At 49.6% G+C, this 17,676-nt stretch overlaps 1 protein-coding gene across 1 annotated transcript in view; it reads left to right on the forward strand.

The window, feature by feature from the left end:
* The window catches only part of SLC5A1 (solute carrier family 5 member 1), a 43,031-nt gene extending 26,761 nt beyond the window's left edge, over nucleotides 1–16,270 (forward strand). Inside the window, exons 6-15 of the mRNA XM_080650048.1 lie at nucleotides 1,111–1,216; nucleotides 2,695–2,775; nucleotides 3,991–4,211; nucleotides 4,453–4,588; nucleotides 6,358–6,465; nucleotides 8,548–8,698; nucleotides 9,429–9,597; nucleotides 9,888–10,103; nucleotides 11,349–11,454; nucleotides 14,010–16,270. Coding sequence (XP_080506174.1) covers nucleotides 1,111–1,216; nucleotides 2,695–2,775; nucleotides 3,991–4,211; nucleotides 4,453–4,588; nucleotides 6,358–6,465; nucleotides 8,548–8,698; nucleotides 9,429–9,597; nucleotides 9,888–10,103; nucleotides 11,349–11,454; nucleotides 14,010–14,227 — 1,512 coding nt within the window. The 3' untranslated portion in view covers nucleotides 14,228–16,270. The remainder of the gene's footprint in view (nucleotides 1–1,110; nucleotides 1,217–2,694; nucleotides 2,776–3,990; nucleotides 4,212–4,452; nucleotides 4,589–6,357; nucleotides 6,466–8,547; nucleotides 8,699–9,428; nucleotides 9,598–9,887; nucleotides 10,104–11,348; nucleotides 11,455–14,009) is intronic.
* Nucleotides 16,271–17,676: the final 1,406 nt, after the last annotated feature.

Genomic DNA, 17,676 nt, shown 5'->3' on the forward strand with positions numbered 1-17,676 from the left:
GGGGTTTCCCTCCCATGGGACTCTCCAGCACGCCAACTTGCTTTTGGGACTAGATCTGAAAACCCTTTGCACTCAAAGGTGTAAACAGTGGATAATCGCTTAGGGCAGCAGTCCACAGGGGCGTGGGGAGGAACCTCAAGGTCTCAATAGTGGTTCCTTGGCCCGGTCTGCGTGGCTCAGTGTGTGAGCGTTGACCTATGAATCAGGAGGTCATGGTTCAATTCCTGGTCAGGGCACAGGCCCGGGTTGTGGGCTCCATCCCCCAGTGTGAGGTGTGCAGGAGGCAGCTGATCCATGATTCTCTCTCATCATTCAAGTTTCTCTCTCCCTTCCTCTCTGAAAGAAATAAGAAAATATTAAAAAAAAATTGTTCTTTGGCAAACAGAGTCCCACAGTTAAATATGTTTGTGGAGGGTCCTTTACTATGCTTTCTTCCCGGGGTTCACAGTACACGCTGTATAATAAAGGCTCCGAGGAGCTGTGTGGTAAAGAAACTGCCTTAACGTTGTTTAATCCGGCATTTCACAGGCCTCTTTGACCGTAGCATCCTTTTCTCTTCCTAGAATATCTATTATGATCTTAAATAAAGCTTGTTGGAAAGCTTAGGAATAGAGCATGACTCTCAGTGTTGGTATCCTTTTATTTCATTGTGAGAGGAACACTCAGCCTGTGGCCTGTCCCCGTCACAGATGTTGAGTGTACCATTCCCTGTTGTTGACTTCTAAGTACAATGTTGTGCAGCAGACGCCGAGAGCTTGTTCATCGTACGTAACTGAGACTCTATGCCTACTGATGAGTAACTGCCCATTTCCCCCCCAGCACCCGGTACCCACCATTCCAGCCTTTGATTTTATGTATTTGACTATTTTAGATATACATGGAATTGAGCAGTACTTGTCTTTCATATACTTCACTGGGGTTAGAAAAATGAACCTTTAATTGTGGTATTTCAGCCAAAGGGCAAATGAATGTGGGTCAATATGAGACCCTAGAATGGCTGGCATTGATATTACCCAGAAGGCAGCTTCTGCTGACTCCTTCAAGTTCACCCCCTGGCCCTGCAGCCAGCTGGTCTCTCTCACCCCTAATTCACCTCTCCTCTCCTTCCAGGCAGACATCTTCTCTGGGGCCATCTTCATCAACTTGGCCTTGGGCCTGGATCTGTACCTGGCCATCTTTCTCTTACTGGCAATCACTGGCATTTACACAATCACAGGTGAGTTGTTCAAATGACTCGACTCCAGCCCAGTCCAGGGTGAGGCCCTTGGGAACGAGGAAAGGGAGTAGGGAATGAGCTGTCTTCTCTCGGGGGAAAGCGATACAACCAGGAAACAGGTCGAGGATGGGGGATCTGCTTGGTACAATGATTTGGGAATGACAGACCCTAACAAGTTATACAGGCTGCCCCAGAAAACTCCAGGGTTGGCTGCAAGAGTCGAGACAGCTTCTTCCAGGAGGCGGGGCAGTGGAGAGAACTTGGCTAAGTTGGGAGAATCAGGGAGGGAGTGCCAGGTGCGGGGACAGGTGAGAGCAAGGAATGGAGGCAGGAACGGGCATGACGCGGGGCAGAGGCAGGGTGAGAGCAGATGCGTTTAGTTGGAGGAGGGTGGTCAATGGGAGGTAGGTTTGTGTGTGTGTGTGTGTGTGTGTGTGTGTGTGTGTGTGTGTATGGGGGGGCAGTGATAAGACCTGATAATTCAAATGAGGTCACAGGGCAGGGGCCTCAGAAGCCAAACAGAGGTCTTGGAATCGATGTGACCGGGACTGGGAGGCACTGTGAGGAGAAAGCGGGGAGTAACACGTGCAAAGAGATTTTAGAGGAAGACTCAAGAGGTGAGAGGAGAAGCTGATGACATGAGTAACAATTGGGGGCACCTCTGAGGAGGTGTTGCTCTGCCCAGTCAAGGGGCCAGGCTCGATGAGGGAACTTGCTGCTCAGCTGGAGCTTCATATGAGCTTTGGGGACAAGAAGTACTTAGATGGACTGGGAATAGAGTCAACGTACAAGTAGCCCTTTGAATGTGTCCATTTGGTAATGTCCCCAGACATTTTGTAGAGATGTCAGCTCTTTGCTCTTCCCTGCCTTCATCTGTGGCAGATGCTTTTTCTTTTTCAAATATATTTTTATTGATTTCAGAGAGGAAGGGAGAAGGGGAGAGAGAGAGAGAGAGAGAGAGAGAGAGAGAGAGAGAGAGAGAGAAACATCAATGATGAGAGAGAATCATTGACCAGCTGCCTCCTGCACGCCCCACAATGGGGATCGTGCCCGCAACCCGGGCATGTGCCCTGACTGGGGAATCAAACCATGACTTCCTGGTTCATAGGTCAATGCTCAACCACTGAGCAACACCGGCCGAGCCAGATGCTTTTTCTTACTACAGAGGAGCCATCTCCTGGCTTAAAAGGATCACATCAAGCTCGTCCTCCTCCAATAGGGAGAAACATTTCTCCTTTCCTCAAGGTCTTCCCAGCATTTCTGTGACGAAGTGGAGATGTTGGATCATGCTGGGTAGCAGACTGCTGTCACAGGACAACAGGAGGAAGGAAGGAAGGAAGGAAGGAAGGGGAGGCGGGTGGCTGAGGGGTGTGTTCACACAGTGTGCAGAGCGAGGCGGGCAGCAGTGGGGACGGGAGGCAGGCTGCCTGGTTGCTGTCCTGCGTGAGGTCAGATACATTGTCTCCTTGTCTGCCTAGGGGGCCTGGCGGCTGTGATTTACACGGACACCTTGCAGACGGCCATCATGCTCGTGGGGTCTTTCATCCTGACCGGGTTTGGTAAGTGGAGCTGAGGAGGCGGGGAGGCCGAGGTAGAGGCCCAGGGAGAGAAAATTGAGTCCAGGGTCTCTGCCTGCCTTTCCCAGGGGAGTGGTCCAGCCCAGAGTGGCCATCACTGTGGGTGTGCAGGAGGCACCTTCCCCAGCCCTGGAGGTCCCAGGGTGGGACTGGCCCGGACAACACCTGTATTCCCTGCTACCCCCTCTAGATACTCGGGGCCAGTGGTCCCCACCGTGAGTCTGTGATGATGTAGTCTCCTCTCCACAGAGAAACTGGGCTAAAAAAAAAAAAAAAGGGATAAGACTAAATATTAAATATATTCAAATGTGTCTTAAATCTCAGGTTATATCTGGTCTACATTTTGGTATTAAATGTCCTTTTATGAATCGATGATAGTGAGTGATTATTTTTTTTGCTTATGTCTTTATTTGACAAAATTTTTAAAGCTCGGCCATCTCTATTGGCCCCTCTCGCCCCTAATGTTGTAAAATGGTATCTGTCTGTGGAACCCTAAAGGCAAGGCTAGAAACCCTCTCTCTAGAGGCAGTCGATATGGGAGGATAGCAAATGCATTGTATTCTGAGGGGGCCCAGGTTCTCGGGGTGTCCTGTGACGCCTCTGATCTGCCTTCTGTCTTCCAAGAGCTTCCATTGGGTTTTCCCCAGCGGTGTCCCCCACACTGGGGCGGGGTGGTGGGGAGAGCAGAGGAGGCTGTCGGCAGGGCAGGGACTGGAATGCCTTCTTCAGGGACACGGTCACCAGGTGGCCGGGCTCCAGGCTCCTCGCCCATGCTCTGCTCATCCCTGCACTTGCCTGGGACCAGGGGCGGCAGGGCCTAGTCTGTGTCTCTGGTCTGTGTCTGGGGTCCCAGAGGCCACTGCTGACAGCAGGGGGGGAGGGGGAAAACAGAGTTTTTGAACCTGCTTCCAAACCAAGGTCTTTCTTCTAATAAGTCAAGGACCTTCCCCGTGTAACGATGCTTACGGTTGGAGTCCTTTCACAGGTCATTGCTTGGAGCCTCAGAGTAGCCCCTGAGGAGGCTGGGCAGGGGTAAGGATGACAAAGCCGAGGCCCAGAGAGTGACTTGCCCAAGGCCACACGGAGGGCTCTGGCTGTGGGGCAGGACCTCTCTGTTTCTCGGGCATCCACAGGAGGGAACCGCTGTGAAGGGTGGAGAGTTTCTGGAGGCTGATTTTTATGACTGATGTTTTTCAGCTTTTAATGAAGTGGGAGGGTATGAGGCCTTCATGGAAAAGTACATGAACGCCATTCCGACCAATGTTTCTGATGGAAACATCACCGTCAAAAGGGAATGCTACACCCCCAGGAACGACTCCTTCCACATCTTCCGAGACCCCCTCAAGGGAGACCTGCCGTGGCCCGGGCTCATCTTCGGGCTGTCCATCCTCGCCCTGTGGTACTGGTGCACCGATCAGGTACCCACACTGGATGTGCAGGGGGGGGCAAGGTCTCCCCCGGGTGCTGCAGGAACTCCTGTCTGTCTGTCTGTCTGTGGCTTGTGGTGTTGGGAAAGGTAGGACCGGGCTCACGTGGTCTGGGGGTCACTGAGCCTTGGTAACATGCGAGTGCCAGGCCAAGAACCCAGGATGTGGGGGAGGGGAGCTGGGGTGGCCAGAAGGCATCAGGACCTGCACCTCATCCGGCCTTTCCTGCCAGGTCATTGTGCAGCGCTGCCTGTCAGCCAAAAACATGTCTCACGTGAAGGCGGGCTGCGTGATGTGTGGGTACCTGAAGCTGCTGCCCATGTTCCTCATGGTGATGCCAGGAATGATCAGCCGCATCCTGTACACAGGTGAGACCTTCTGCTGGACTCAGTGGCCACTCTCGCCCATTCCTGGCTCTGAGCCACTTCGAAAGCCCTGTAGCTCCCTGCTCCTCCCTCCTCTTCTTCTTCCTCCTCCTCCTCCTCCTCCTCCTCTTCCTCCTCCTCCTCCTCCTCCTCCTCCTCCTCCTCCTCCTCCTCCTCCTCCTCCTCCTTCTCCTCCTCCTCCTTTTCTTGCCATGCATTGCCAAGTATTATTGATCTCCCTCTAGACAGTGAGCAACTTGAGGTCACAAAACCCACAGAATTGCCTTTCCTGGTTTCTGAAAATTCTCTGAAGTCATGATAGGCCTGCAGCTGTAGCTTCTTCCAGCTAATAGCTGCTCACTTCTTGCTCAGGCCCACCCAGGCTGTGGAAGTGTGTACGATGTCCTTGATGTCAGGACTCCAGCTCATCTCAAATGGCCTGCTGCTCCGAGCCCTGCTTCCTGGACCATCTCCTTGAAGGAGCCCTGAGTTTGCACTTGGCTTTCTAGGGTGACAGATTCTTTCTTGGTCCTTTCTTGGCCTCTCAAGCATTGCCATTGTGTTTGTTTTTTTTAATATATATTTTTATTGATTTCAGAGAGGAGGGGAAAGGGAGAGAGAAACATCAATGATGAGAGAGAATCACTGATCGGCTGCCTCCTGCATGCCCACATTGGGGATCGAGCTTGCAACCTGGGCATGTGCCCTGACCAGGAATCGAACCGTGACCTCCAGGTTCATAGGTTGTTGCTCAACCACTGAGCCACACCAGCTGGGCGCCATTGTTTTTTCTTTTTTTTTGGTCAGTCATCAACAAACATTTATTTGGTACCTGCTACAAGTGTATCATTTAGGGCTGCTGCTTATAGCACTGATTCATCTCAAATGTGTGTGTGTGTGTGTGTGTGTGTGTGTGTGTGTTATATCCATTACAATGTAAATTTTGTAAAATATAATATAAATTCTATAAAATATAATATAAATGTTATAAAAGTTTCTGGAATTGTCTTCAGGTCTCTAGATCATATTTCTTTCCCCTCCCAGGCCGCTTCCTTTCTATCTCTGCCCTAGGTTTTCTACGTCTTGGAAGTGTGACCCAACAGCCCTCCCCCTGGGGAATTCCCTCGGTTGTCTGGGCATTCAACCCTTTTTGCAAGAGCTGCCGAAATAAGCTCTAAAATTAGGAACTATGAGTCACTGTGAGCTTCGGGCAAAGAAGACAATGGCTCCTCCTGAGCTGCAGGGTAGCTAGCTAAAGTCCAAGGAGGGTGCCCCCTCCCTTCCCACTCTGAGCATATCTTTGCTTCCCCCTCCTCTGCCTAGGAACTGTATCTCCTCCCCAGTCAGAGCTTGGAGATGGTCAGGACCAACAGGGCGGGGCATGGCAGCGAAGAGCTCAGCCAGGATCTGCACTCTTTGTGGAACCATTTCAGGGCCGTGGGCAGGAACGTCTTGTTTAGAGCCTTGTCTTAAGAAAGTGAATTGTGCCTGGCCGGTGTGGCTCAGTGGTTGAGTGTTGACCCATGAACCAGGAGGTCACGGTTTGATTCCCGGTCAGGGCACATGCCTAGATTTCGGGCTCCATCCCCAATGTGGAGCGTGCAGGAGGCAGCCCATCCACGATTCTCTCTCATCATTGATGTTTTTATCTCTCTCTCCCTCTTTCTACCGTTCTCTGAAATCAGTGAAAACATATCTTTAAGAAAGAAAGTGAATCTTGAACGTATTTCCCTGATGTCTGCTCGCTGACATGGCTCTTCATCTCTCTCCAGAAAAAATTGCCTGTGTCCTCCCCTCGGAATGTGAGAAATATTGCGGCACCAAGGTTGGCTGTACCAACATCGCCTACCCGACCATGGTGGTGGAGCTCATGCCCAATGGTGAGATTCGTCCCCACTGGCGGGGTCTTTCTTGGGAGGCTGATTGGGCTCGGGCTTCCCGTGGATTCCGTGGGCAAGGTCATTTCCATGCCTGGACGTCAGTAAGGAAAGCCTCAGTGCAGGTGTCCTCAGCTTTTGAGTAGGTCTTACCTTGTGCCAAGGAGGCATAGGAGTAGGTTGGCTCTCAGACCTGGCACTTGCCTGCTGTCAGTCAGGCTCGGAAAGGAGAGGGTCTGAAAATGCGTTAGGGAGAAACACGGCTCTTCCGCGTTCATCTGGAAGGCCTTTCGAAGTTCTCCCACAGACGCTGGCATGACGGCTTGAACGAAGTGGAGTTTTACCTGGAGAATGAATGAAAAACATGGAGAGAAAGGCAAGGAATGGTTTTAGCTCCAGAATGAGGACGTTTGAGGCAGTTGATGGATGGGATACAACTTCTCACTATTGAGAATGTGTTCTCCCAGAACAGTGGTCGGCAAACCGCGGCTCGCGAGCCACATGAGGCTCTTTGGCCCCTTGAGTGTGGCTCTTCCACAAAATACCACGTGCGGGCGCCCACGTACGGTGCGATTGAAACTTCGTGGCCCATTCTCAGAAGTCGGTTTTCGGCTCTCCAAAGAAATTTCAATCGTTGTACTGTTGATATTTGGCTCTGTTGACTAATGAGTTTGCTGACCACTGTCCTAGAAGATTGAGAACATAGAGGCCACTTTGGTTAGAGTTTTGGGGTAGACCTGTGGGGTTACTTTTCATATTTCATAAGGAAGAAAAATCCAATTCTGGCTCAAGAGTGCAAATTTAGTTAGGTTAGGGGATCCAAAATTCAAAGGTATTGGCCAGGAAAATTTAGAATAAACTTCTATACAATTTTATTACTGAAAGAAAATGTAGAGAGCATCCAATCAAACCTCTTCTTTCTGCAGTTGGGGAAACTGAGGCCCACAGAAGGAAAGTGACTTTTCCAAGCCACACAGCAACTCAGTGTCTGGCTTGTATAATTCTGCTCAAGGCTGGAATTGAGGAATTTGAGATGGTCTTTTAAAAAAACAACAAAGACTGGATGCATGAACTTGAGCAAACCATTTGGATTCAAATTCTATAAACATGGGAGTAATACTTAACTATTCCACTTAGCTGGGCTGCTTATTAATTAAGGTTGCAATTAGTAAGAGTCACATGGCTCTTTTATTTCACTTATTTATTTATTATTTTTTAAAAATATATTTTATTGATTTTTTTACAGAGAGGAAGGGAGAGGGATAGAGAGTTAGAAACATTGATCAGCTGCCTCCTGCACACCTCCTACTGGGGATGTGCCCACAACCAAGGTACATGCCCTTAACAGGAATCGAACCTGGGACCTTTCAGTCCGCAGGCCAATGCTCTATCCACTGAGCTAAACAAGTTAGGGCACTTATTTATTTTTTTGTTTATCCTTGCCAGAGGATATTTTTCCATTGATTTTTAGAGAGAGTGGAAGAGAGAGGGAAAGACAGAGAGAATCATCGATGTGAGAGAAACACATTGATTGGTTGCCTCCTGCACACGCCCTGACCAGGGCCTGGGCTGGGAAGGAGCCTGCAACCAAGGTATGTGCCCTTGACCAGATCGAACCCAGGACCCTTTGGTCTGCAGGTTGACCCTCTATTCACTGAGCCTAACCAGCTAGGGCAAATCCTAGTTTGAATATTTCTGCTTTATCATGGATCTTTTGGGTTAGAGATCTTATAAAAGTCCGCTCAGATGGAAACACACACACACACACACACACACACACACACACACACACACACACACCATCACCACCATCACCACCATCACCACCATCACCACCAACATCCAACTGCGAAGTGTTAACCTCATATATATTTTATTCCTATCTCCTTGTTGATTGCTGTGGGTTTACAATATAATGTAAAGCCACAGTCCATTCCTTAAAATGTCTGGTTTTTCTGGAGAGATAAATCAAAGGCCAACCATGGCATGATTTCAGAAAGCAAACAAACATTGAGTCCTCACATGTTCCAAGTGCAAAAGAGCTGAGGTGCGGCGTGTACCACTCAGAACCCCCTTCTCTTCCAGGGCTGCGAGGCCTGATGCTGTCAGTCATGCTGGCTTCTCTCATGAGCTCCCTGACCTCCATCTTCAACAGCGCCAGCACCCTCTTCACCATGGACATCTACACCAAGATCCGGAAGAGAGCAACCGAGAAAGAGCTCATGATTGCAGGAAGGTAAACGAAGCTCCCACCTGCCCTCACCAGGGAAGCGGGAATAATTATAGGGTTCCCTCAAGCCAGGGAAGACGGCAGATGCTTGGGGAGTGTGGGAGCAGCCCCTGTACCTCATTATATTTTCCTTCCAGTGGCATCGGCTTTGAAGTGCCCCTCTGGAGTGAGAAGTGACATCAGGGACCATCTAATCTAACTCCCAATTTATCAATGAGCAAAACGAATGCTTACTATTGGCTGATCTATTTGCCCACGATTTGTTTGACTATAGCTAATCCTTATCCCAACCTGGCAAGATCAGTGGTATTATTCCCAGCGTACAGTGAGAGAAATGGAGGCTCTGAGCCGTCAAGCAAGGTGTCCTATGTCACAAAGAGAGAAGAACAATTTGAATCCAGGACTGTCTGGATCCAAAGTCCACACCCCTTTGTTCCTACACTCTACTGCCTCTCAAAGTGGGATTTCTTGTGGTAGCGGCTGGTTTAGGCGGCGATTGAAAGTCAAGTGCGTTTCACTTACAGGTACAGATGACTTTCTCGAGGAGGCAGAATATGGGAGAACAAAAGCCTCAAGAATGAATTTGCTAATGATGTTTCCTTGCTGTGGTCACATTGTGTGTGTGTGTGTGTGTGTGTGTGTGTGTGTGCGTGTGTGTACATACTTGCTCATTTAATATATATATCTATTCATGTAGAGCCAATTATTGACACTATTGCGGGGGCTTTGCTTTCAGAGTGTTCATCCTGGTGCTGATTGGCATCAGCATCGCCTGGGTGCCCGTCGTACAGTCAGCACAAAGTGGGCAGCTCTTCGACTACATCCAGTCCATCACCAGTTACTTGGGACCCCCCATCGCCGCCGTCTTCCTGCTTGCTATTTTCTGCAAGAGAGTCAATGAGCACGTAGGTAGCATTCGTGTGCAGCCGGAAAGGCCCTTTCTGGTGCAGAAATTCCCACCCGGGTGTGCCCGCTCTCTGTGGGAGGGACTCTGTTTCCCAGCGCTCTCCAGCGGGAATGGGTGTGCTGCTGAGGGTTTGGGTGGGAGTGCTTCCAGGTTCTGCACCCCCGTGTTCTGGCTTCAGAGGGCCTGGAGCTGTCTTTGCTCTCACCTTTCTTCTCCTGCCTCTGTCGCTCGGAGTGCACAGCGGTCTTGTGTGTTCAGCAGTTGGTAACCCACGGTTTTCTTTCCCAGGGAGCCTTCTGGGGCCTGATCATAGGATTTCTGATCGGGGTGTCCCGTATGATCGCCGAGTTTGCTTATGGAACCGGGAGCTGCATGGAGCCTAGCCAGTGCCCCACGATTATCTGTGGTGTGCACTACCTGTACTTTGCCATCATCCTGTTTGCCATTTCTATCATCATCATCCTCCTCGTCTCCCTCTGCACCAAGCCCATTCCCGATGTGCATGTGAGTACCCACTTGGGAAACCTGTCCTGTCCTGTTTCACATGTTCAGGCTGCAATGCCCATCTTGCTGGCCCTCGGCTCAGTGAGACATCTCACGCTCACATGACTACATAGTACATCCTTGCCAATGGTGTCATGCAGAAGCATACAGGACAGGAAGCTCAGCGTGCCGGCTGCGCAGTCTCAGGCACGTGTCTTCTGCAGGAGTCTTTGAGTGCTCTACATTTCCATCCAGTGGGTCTTCTCTGAATCATGCTCCCCAAGGGACAGCTCAGGTGTAAGGATATGAGGTCACTAGGGCAGGTACAGGGCTACACTGGCTTAGATGCCCATGCCCTTGATAGGAACTTAAATTTCTTGTAATAGTTCCATGGTCAGAACTTACAGGGGTCCCAGCAAGGGACATCCCTGGTTACAAAAATCACTACGCTCAGGGAAATCTGAAGTATGATTTACCCTTCAGTTTTTCCCTAATTAAGTCCCTAAACAGTTGCCCATAAAATTCAAAGGAAATTTCAAACAATACTAAAGTCCAATTGATTTAAGACTTCAAAAATGGCAAGTACTCTTCTTTCGCTCTAGATGTTGCCCTTGGTTTAGGGTATATTCACAGCCCTCCCAATGCAGATGAAGATGACCAGTTATAGGCCGTTTTCACCATAAGCAATATAGTCTGGTAACCCAATACAGCTGGCATTCTACCGTTTCCAGGTTTCCAAGGAACAGAGCAAGATCATATTTGTCCACAGAGAAAGACAAAGGGTTTTGTTAACCCATGTCAATAGAAATGGTGCCTCCAGTTCTTCCCGATTCTCAATGGCTCATGATTCTACAGATTCTCTCCCCAAACACACACAGTACAACAATATGATCTTATGCGGTTGGTCTGGACAGATAGGTGTCTAGTCTTGTTTCTCAGAACCAGTGCTAAAAGGAACAAGTTCATTTCTCATAGGCAGCAAGAGTTCATTCATTCAAACCACTTATTTCTGTACTCAAGGCATCTTCTTAGCCTCTGAATATGCATATGTCACAGGGGCTAATGTGTACACGTCTCTGATTTACACCTAAGTTCCTGACATATTTCGATATAATGCCGTGGATGGGAACTGTTATCTGTGTTCTTATTGGTACTGAGAGGCCACCTTCCTTTTTCTTTCTGGATGCATAGCTCTTTGTTCCCCCAGCTCCTTGGCCCGAGATCCTGTTGGGCTCTCCCTGTTGACCTGTTCTGCTTCCTCCACAGCTCTACCGCCTGTGTTGGAGCCTGCGCAACAGCAAAGAGGAGCGGATCGACCTGGATGCCACCGAGGAGGACACTGATGAAGCCCCAGAGGAGACCTTTGAAATAGGTGAGTGCTTCATCAAAGCCCAGATCTCTCTCCTGGAGGGGAGATGGGAGCGGGGTGGGGCGGTGTGAGAGGAGTAAGTGGGTTTTGGGACATTCGCTCAAAGCTTGCAGGCACAGAGGAGGAGGCACAGAAGGGGAGGAGGGAGGTATAGAATCACTGCAGCTCCCCCATCCCTCACAGTGCACAGCCTTCAGTGAGGAAGGGTGGGTGAGGAACTCGCCACCCTGACTTGATCTGGGCATGGCCAGGGACCAGGGAAGAGTCAGAGCTCTTCTGACACAGCCTGTGAACTGACAGCAGACGGAAACACAGCTACTGTTCGTCTGAATGACATCAGCAGATGGAATGGAGGCTCAGGATCTTATCTTAGCTGCCTAAGATTTAGAGAACCACATTTCTCAGGCAGTCCATTGAGATGATTCTCGGTCAGCGTGCAGACACCCATCCTGATCATGGAGAAATGCTTTCCTCAACTTCTATGTTGCAACTTTTTTTCCCCTACACAGGGAAGGGTTGTGTTAATGTGTGGTGTACACAGGTGTGGGAGCTCAAGGGCATATGTTTCGTCTTCTTCTTTTTTTTTTAATCATCACCCAAGGATGTTTTTCCATTGACTTCTAGAGAGAGTGGAAGAGAGAGGGAAAGACAGACAGAAATATCAGTGAGAGAAACACATTGATTGGTTGCCTCCTGCATGTGCCCTGACCAGGGCCCCGGCCTAGGAGGAGCCTGCAACCAAGGTACATGCCCTTGACCGGAATCCAACCCGGACCCTTTCGGTCCGCAGGCCGACGCTCTATCCACAGAGCCAAACAGGCTAGAGCAAGGTCATGTGCTCTTGACCTGGTGTTGAGCAGAAGGTCTCATCCCTCCATCTGAAGGGAGCGGCATACAGCAGAACAAGCCCTGATCCGGGCCATTAGGAACATCGCAGAACCCTAGCTCTGCAAAGGGCCCAAGACCACTTGGTCTTATCACCTCATTTTGAAAGCATATACATGGAGACCCCGGAATAGAAAGGCTTTGCCAGTGGCCCCAGCTCTGATACAATCTGCCTTCGATCTCGAAAGACCTTTCCGTTCTGAAACCTGTGGCTACACAGGAAGTACCGAAGGAGCCCAGGGCCATAGGGCAGCTGATCCTGGTGCTGGAAAAGGCAGCCCCTTCCTGCTCCCCGGGAGCTGGCATGGCCCCCACTTCTCCCACCTCCAGAAATGTCCCCACATTGAGTGAGAACACCATAGGCGTTAAAGGGCCATGGAATGAGGACTATTTTGAATGTTTTTGTGTAGGCCAAAGATTATTATTAATTTATTTGTTTTTTTGCACCAGAGGACAGGGTTAAGACCTGGTTGGAAAGAACTCATCCACTTTTAACCCAAAGAGGCAAGATCGTGCAGAGACAGCCTGTGGTAGTGGGATTCAGGAAGCACTGAGATTGAATCCTGACTTCTCTGCTCACTACCCTGGGCGAGTGATCCCATTTTTCTAAAGCTCAGGCTCCTCACACAAAAGTATTCTCAGTGGTAGCCTAGGCTTCAAAGCACTGTTGGAAACCGTGAGTGAAATCAGGCTCCACAACAGAATCCATTGTGATGGCCACGGAAGAGAAGTTTTCCAGGTTTATCTGGAAAGGGGGGAGCAGCCAGTGTGCATCGATCAGGGATGCTTAGCGGGGACTCCCACGCCGGCTGGAGAATCTTAGCTTAGTGACTTCTGAGGTTCGTGGCAGTACTTGAATTCTGTTGTTTTTTGAACGCATGGCGAGATCATACTGAATGTCCTGCCCTTAAAGTACAATAAACTAAGATCTCTAGAGGGCTTTTATAAACAGTGGGTGTCCCCTCATCATTTTCCAAGAAACAGCAGTATGAGAAGTCACCCCTATATCATTGTCACCATCATCATGGCAGATAATGGTATGACCACAGTGCATTTTAATTATGAATATCTTACAATAGTCTAGTGTTTCATTTTGGCACCACATCGTCCTTTTAAAAGACTGGTAATGCAAGTATAATTCTTCCAGTTTTACAGATGAGTATAATGGGACATAGAGACTTTCTGGAATATTTTCTGCAGAGGGCAAGGTCTTTTACAATCCAAAATTTAAAAATAAAATAAAATAACTTATGTATATGATTTAAAAACAAGCAACACATAAAGTTCTACATTAAAAAGTAAAAATGGACCCATTTCCATTACTTGGCCCAGAGGTGACCACCATTGAGAGTTTTTTGTCTACCAGAGAATTTTAAAAAATATATTTTTATTGATTCTAGAGAGGAAGAGAGAGAGGAAGGGACAGAGAGAGAGAGAGAGAGAGAGAGAGAGAGAGAGAGAGAGAAACATCAAGGATGAGAGAGAATCATTGATCCACTACCTCCTACACGCCCCACACTGGAGAGTGAGCCCGCAACCCGGGCATGTGCCCTGACCAGGAATCGAACCGTGACCTCCTGGTTCATAGGTCGATGCTCAACCACTGAGCCACATCTTTTAGTTCCTCCTGCTTCTGCAGCCAACAATTCTTTTATTCCTTTTCCCCGACACAGAAGCTCCCGAGGAGAAAAAAGGATGCTGCCGGAAGGCCTACGACCTGTTCTGTGGCCTGGACCAGCAGAAGGGCCCCAAGATGACAAAGGAAGAGGAGGCAGCCATGAAGCTGAAGCTGACCGACACGTCCGAGAAGCCTCTGTGGAGGACCGTGGTGAACATCAACGGCATCATCCTGCTGGCCGTGGCCGTCTTCTGCCACGCGTACTTCGCCTGAGTCCTGCCTTTGGCTGCCGACCGCTCTCGGAAAGGCCAGACTGCTTACTCTGCCCCCTGCTAGTCCCGTCCTGGGGTGTTGAAGGGAAACCAGCCGGTTGTCAATTTTGCCCAGTCGATAAATGTGTACATGTGTCCTTATAGGAGAGCCAGACCACGGTAACGAGTTTGCTGTGAACTTGGGCGTTTGGGGCCAGTGTGATACCGGCAGCTGTACACAGCCTGTCAGAGCCGCGGAAGACAAGTCCGCTCACGGATGGGGATGCAGATTGAGAAACAGAATCCCCGCGGTGCGGGGGGCACGTGTGTCTCAGGTCGATGGAGCGTGTCCACGTTGTTTGTGACCCTTGACTATTGATTTCCAGAGTTGTGGCCCCCCTGGTTCCTGCCACTTTCTCTACCAGATCCCCCTTATCCTTTTTTCTTTTTTTTAAAAGAAAGATTTCACTCTTCATCATACCCCTGTCAAATTGTTTTTTTTTTGGTGCAAGAAAAATCAACCCGATAAACTGATAAACTCAAGGAAGCCGAGGGTGGGAGCTTGCTGGTCCCTATCCTGGGTGCTTGTTCGTTGAAGGAGAGAACAATGGGGGGCCTGGGAATAGTACCTACCCCAAAGGGGCACAGAGCCAGATGGAAGTATTGCTGGCATGAGAGGTCAGAGGAAAGACCACGAAGTGGGGACCGCCAACAAGGCAACCTTCCAAAAGCAGTCAGTCAGGAATAACGATACTGAGGAAACCGTCCACAGCTCTCAAGGCCCGTGGGGGGTGGGGGTGGGGGGGTAGTCTGGAGTCAAGAGGATTTTCTGGTCTCCTTAAAAATGTCCACTGGGGGTGCCCCGTGTTTGGGATTTCACTCATGTTGGCATTCGCGGTGCCTGGAATGCTTTAGCCCCTCGGCACCGTGTGTGTGGACTGCATGACTAACATGGGCATTGTTCGTGAACACATGCTTTGTTTTGGGGTCCACCTTTTCCTGTGGCTGCACAAAGTACACCCTGTAGTGACTCTCATGCCTTCCCAGGGGCCACCCTTCCTCGTGACGTGGGTGTTGACATATTGACTTAGAAGTTGACTCTGTGTCATGTCCCAGAGCAAATGTGCCTCTTGTGCCCGGGGTTGGGGGGGGGAGGGAAGGGGGGGGGGAACTGCCATCTCAAAGCCGCCATGCTGTCCTGAACTATTGAGACAATTAGCCTGAGTTCACGTGACCACAGCCCTTACTCTTCCCAGTTGTCTAGACCGGCCATCACCCATTGACCAAGGTTAGGGCAGGGGGTCTCCGTTCCGGGTAGGAGTGCTCCACACATTTCGCTAAGCGGAGTGTATTTCTTGTTGAACTTGTTTGTGTCCCAGGAGAACGTTTTAAAATGCAGTGACTTTAAATAGAATTCTTTCCACTCCACCTGTGCAATCTCAACTATATGGCAACAGAGTCTCATGAACGTGAAGAAAAGGTCAGGATGTGAGTTAGCATGGACTGATCTCAGGCGAGCTTAGAGGAGAGCTGGGATCTGGGGCTCCATGGGGCTGAGAGTGGTCCCTGGGTGTAAAAACGGCTCAGCAGGTGAAGGAGTGGTTTGCTCTTGTGGAAGGAAACTCAGAGGTCACTATTTGCCGAGCCCACATTTTCCCCTAAAGCTAGGAAGGGGAGAGGGAAGCGTGGAGCGTTCCACGTGGCTAGCATTGCTCGGCGCACTCGGCTCTGTGTGGAGTCTGTGGTACTGCTGAGGTTGGAGAGGATACAGGGACAGGGTCGGCTGGTGGACGGCGTGGGCACGAAGCATCTCGATTGTCTTGGAGCCTGAGTCTGGCGTTGCCAATGATTCGTCGTGTCTATTGTGATAAATTATGTTGTCTCGACTGTGTATTTTTTTTCTCTTTGAAAAAACGGGAACCTTGGTGCTTATAGATCTACCTACCTCCTCTGGGTGTGACGCGATCACGTGGAAACGGGGATGGGCGAGACATCCAGGAGAGATGCCATACGGGTGTCCTTTTAAACTGCATTTGGTCCCCTAATGAAAATGTATGACTTTGATAAAAAAAAATAAACACACTGAAAACCATAACTTCCAGGTTTCCTGTTCTCTAGAGGGTCTAGACCAGCCGTGGGCAAACTACGGCCCGCGGGCTGGATCCGGCTGTTCTATCCGGTTCTCTTGCTCTCCCCTCCGCTCCTTTACTTTGAATTTATATTAGTTCACACAAACCCTCCATCCATGCTTTTGTTCCGGCCCTCCGGTCCAGTTTAAGAACCCATGGTGGCCCTCGAGTCAAAAAGTTTGCCCACCCCTGGCATACCGACGGTGTCTGTGGGGAGCTGTGGCTGATGTACGATATAGATTAGGAAGCAGGCACCAAGGCAGCTGAGAACAGAACATAGCAACTTGAATAAAAGGGAGCCAAGTTCGGGAAGGACTTCTGTTTCAAAATCTCCAGTAAACACGAGGGGAGTCGCTCTGCCTTCACTGCACCATGTCCTGGGGGAACAGACTGAGCCACTGGGGTGCCCAGGGGCCAGTAAGTGATAAACTGGACTAGAATAATTTCAGGGTGCAGGGAAAAGCTATTCCTTTCTTCAAACGGAAAATGGGTTATGGGGCAGAGTGATTGCTTATTTATTTATTTATTATTATTTTTAAGCTTTCACCCGAGGATATTTTTCCATTGATACACACACACACACACACACACACACACACACACACATTATTTCAGAGAGGAAGAGAGAGATAGAAACATCAATGATGAGAGAGAATCATGGATCGGCTGCCTCCTGCACATGCCCTACTGAGGATTGAGCCATGTGCCCTTGACCAGAATTGAACCCAGAACACTTCAGTCCACAGGCTGACGCTCTATCCACTGAGCTAAACCAGCTACAGCTCCATTGATTTTTAGAGAGAGTAGAAGGGAGAGGGAGAGATAGAGAGAAACATCGATGTGAGAGAGACACATCGATTGGTTGCCTCCTGCACACCAGACCAAGGCCTGGGCCGGGGAGGAGCCCGCAACCGAGGTACGTGCCCTTGACCAGAATTGAACCTGGGACCCTTCAGTCTGCAGGCCAACACTCTATCCACTGAGCCAAACCAGCTAGCTAACGTTAATCTATAAAATTAAACTGTGGCGATGCTGCACAATTCTAAAATACACGGAACTGCACTTTATTATTTATCTTTTAATGGAATTTATTGGGTGACATTGGTGAATAAAACCATACAGGTTTCAATGTGCAGCTCAATAAAATATCATCTGGCCCTGACCAGTTTGGCTCAGTGGATAGAGCGTCGGCCTGCGGACTCAAGGGCCCCAGGTTCGATTCTGGTCAAGGGCATGTACCTTGGTTGCGGGCACATCCCCAGTAGGGGGTGTGCAGGAGGCAGCTGATCGATGTTTCTAACTCTCTATCCCTCTCCCTTCCTCTCTGTAAAAAACCAATAAA

This window comes from Plecotus auritus, assembly GCF_963455305.1.
Source record: "Plecotus auritus genome assembly, chromosome: 13".
In the NCBI taxonomy this organism is placed as follows: domain Eukaryota; kingdom Metazoa; phylum Chordata; class Mammalia; order Chiroptera; family Vespertilionidae; genus Plecotus; species Plecotus auritus.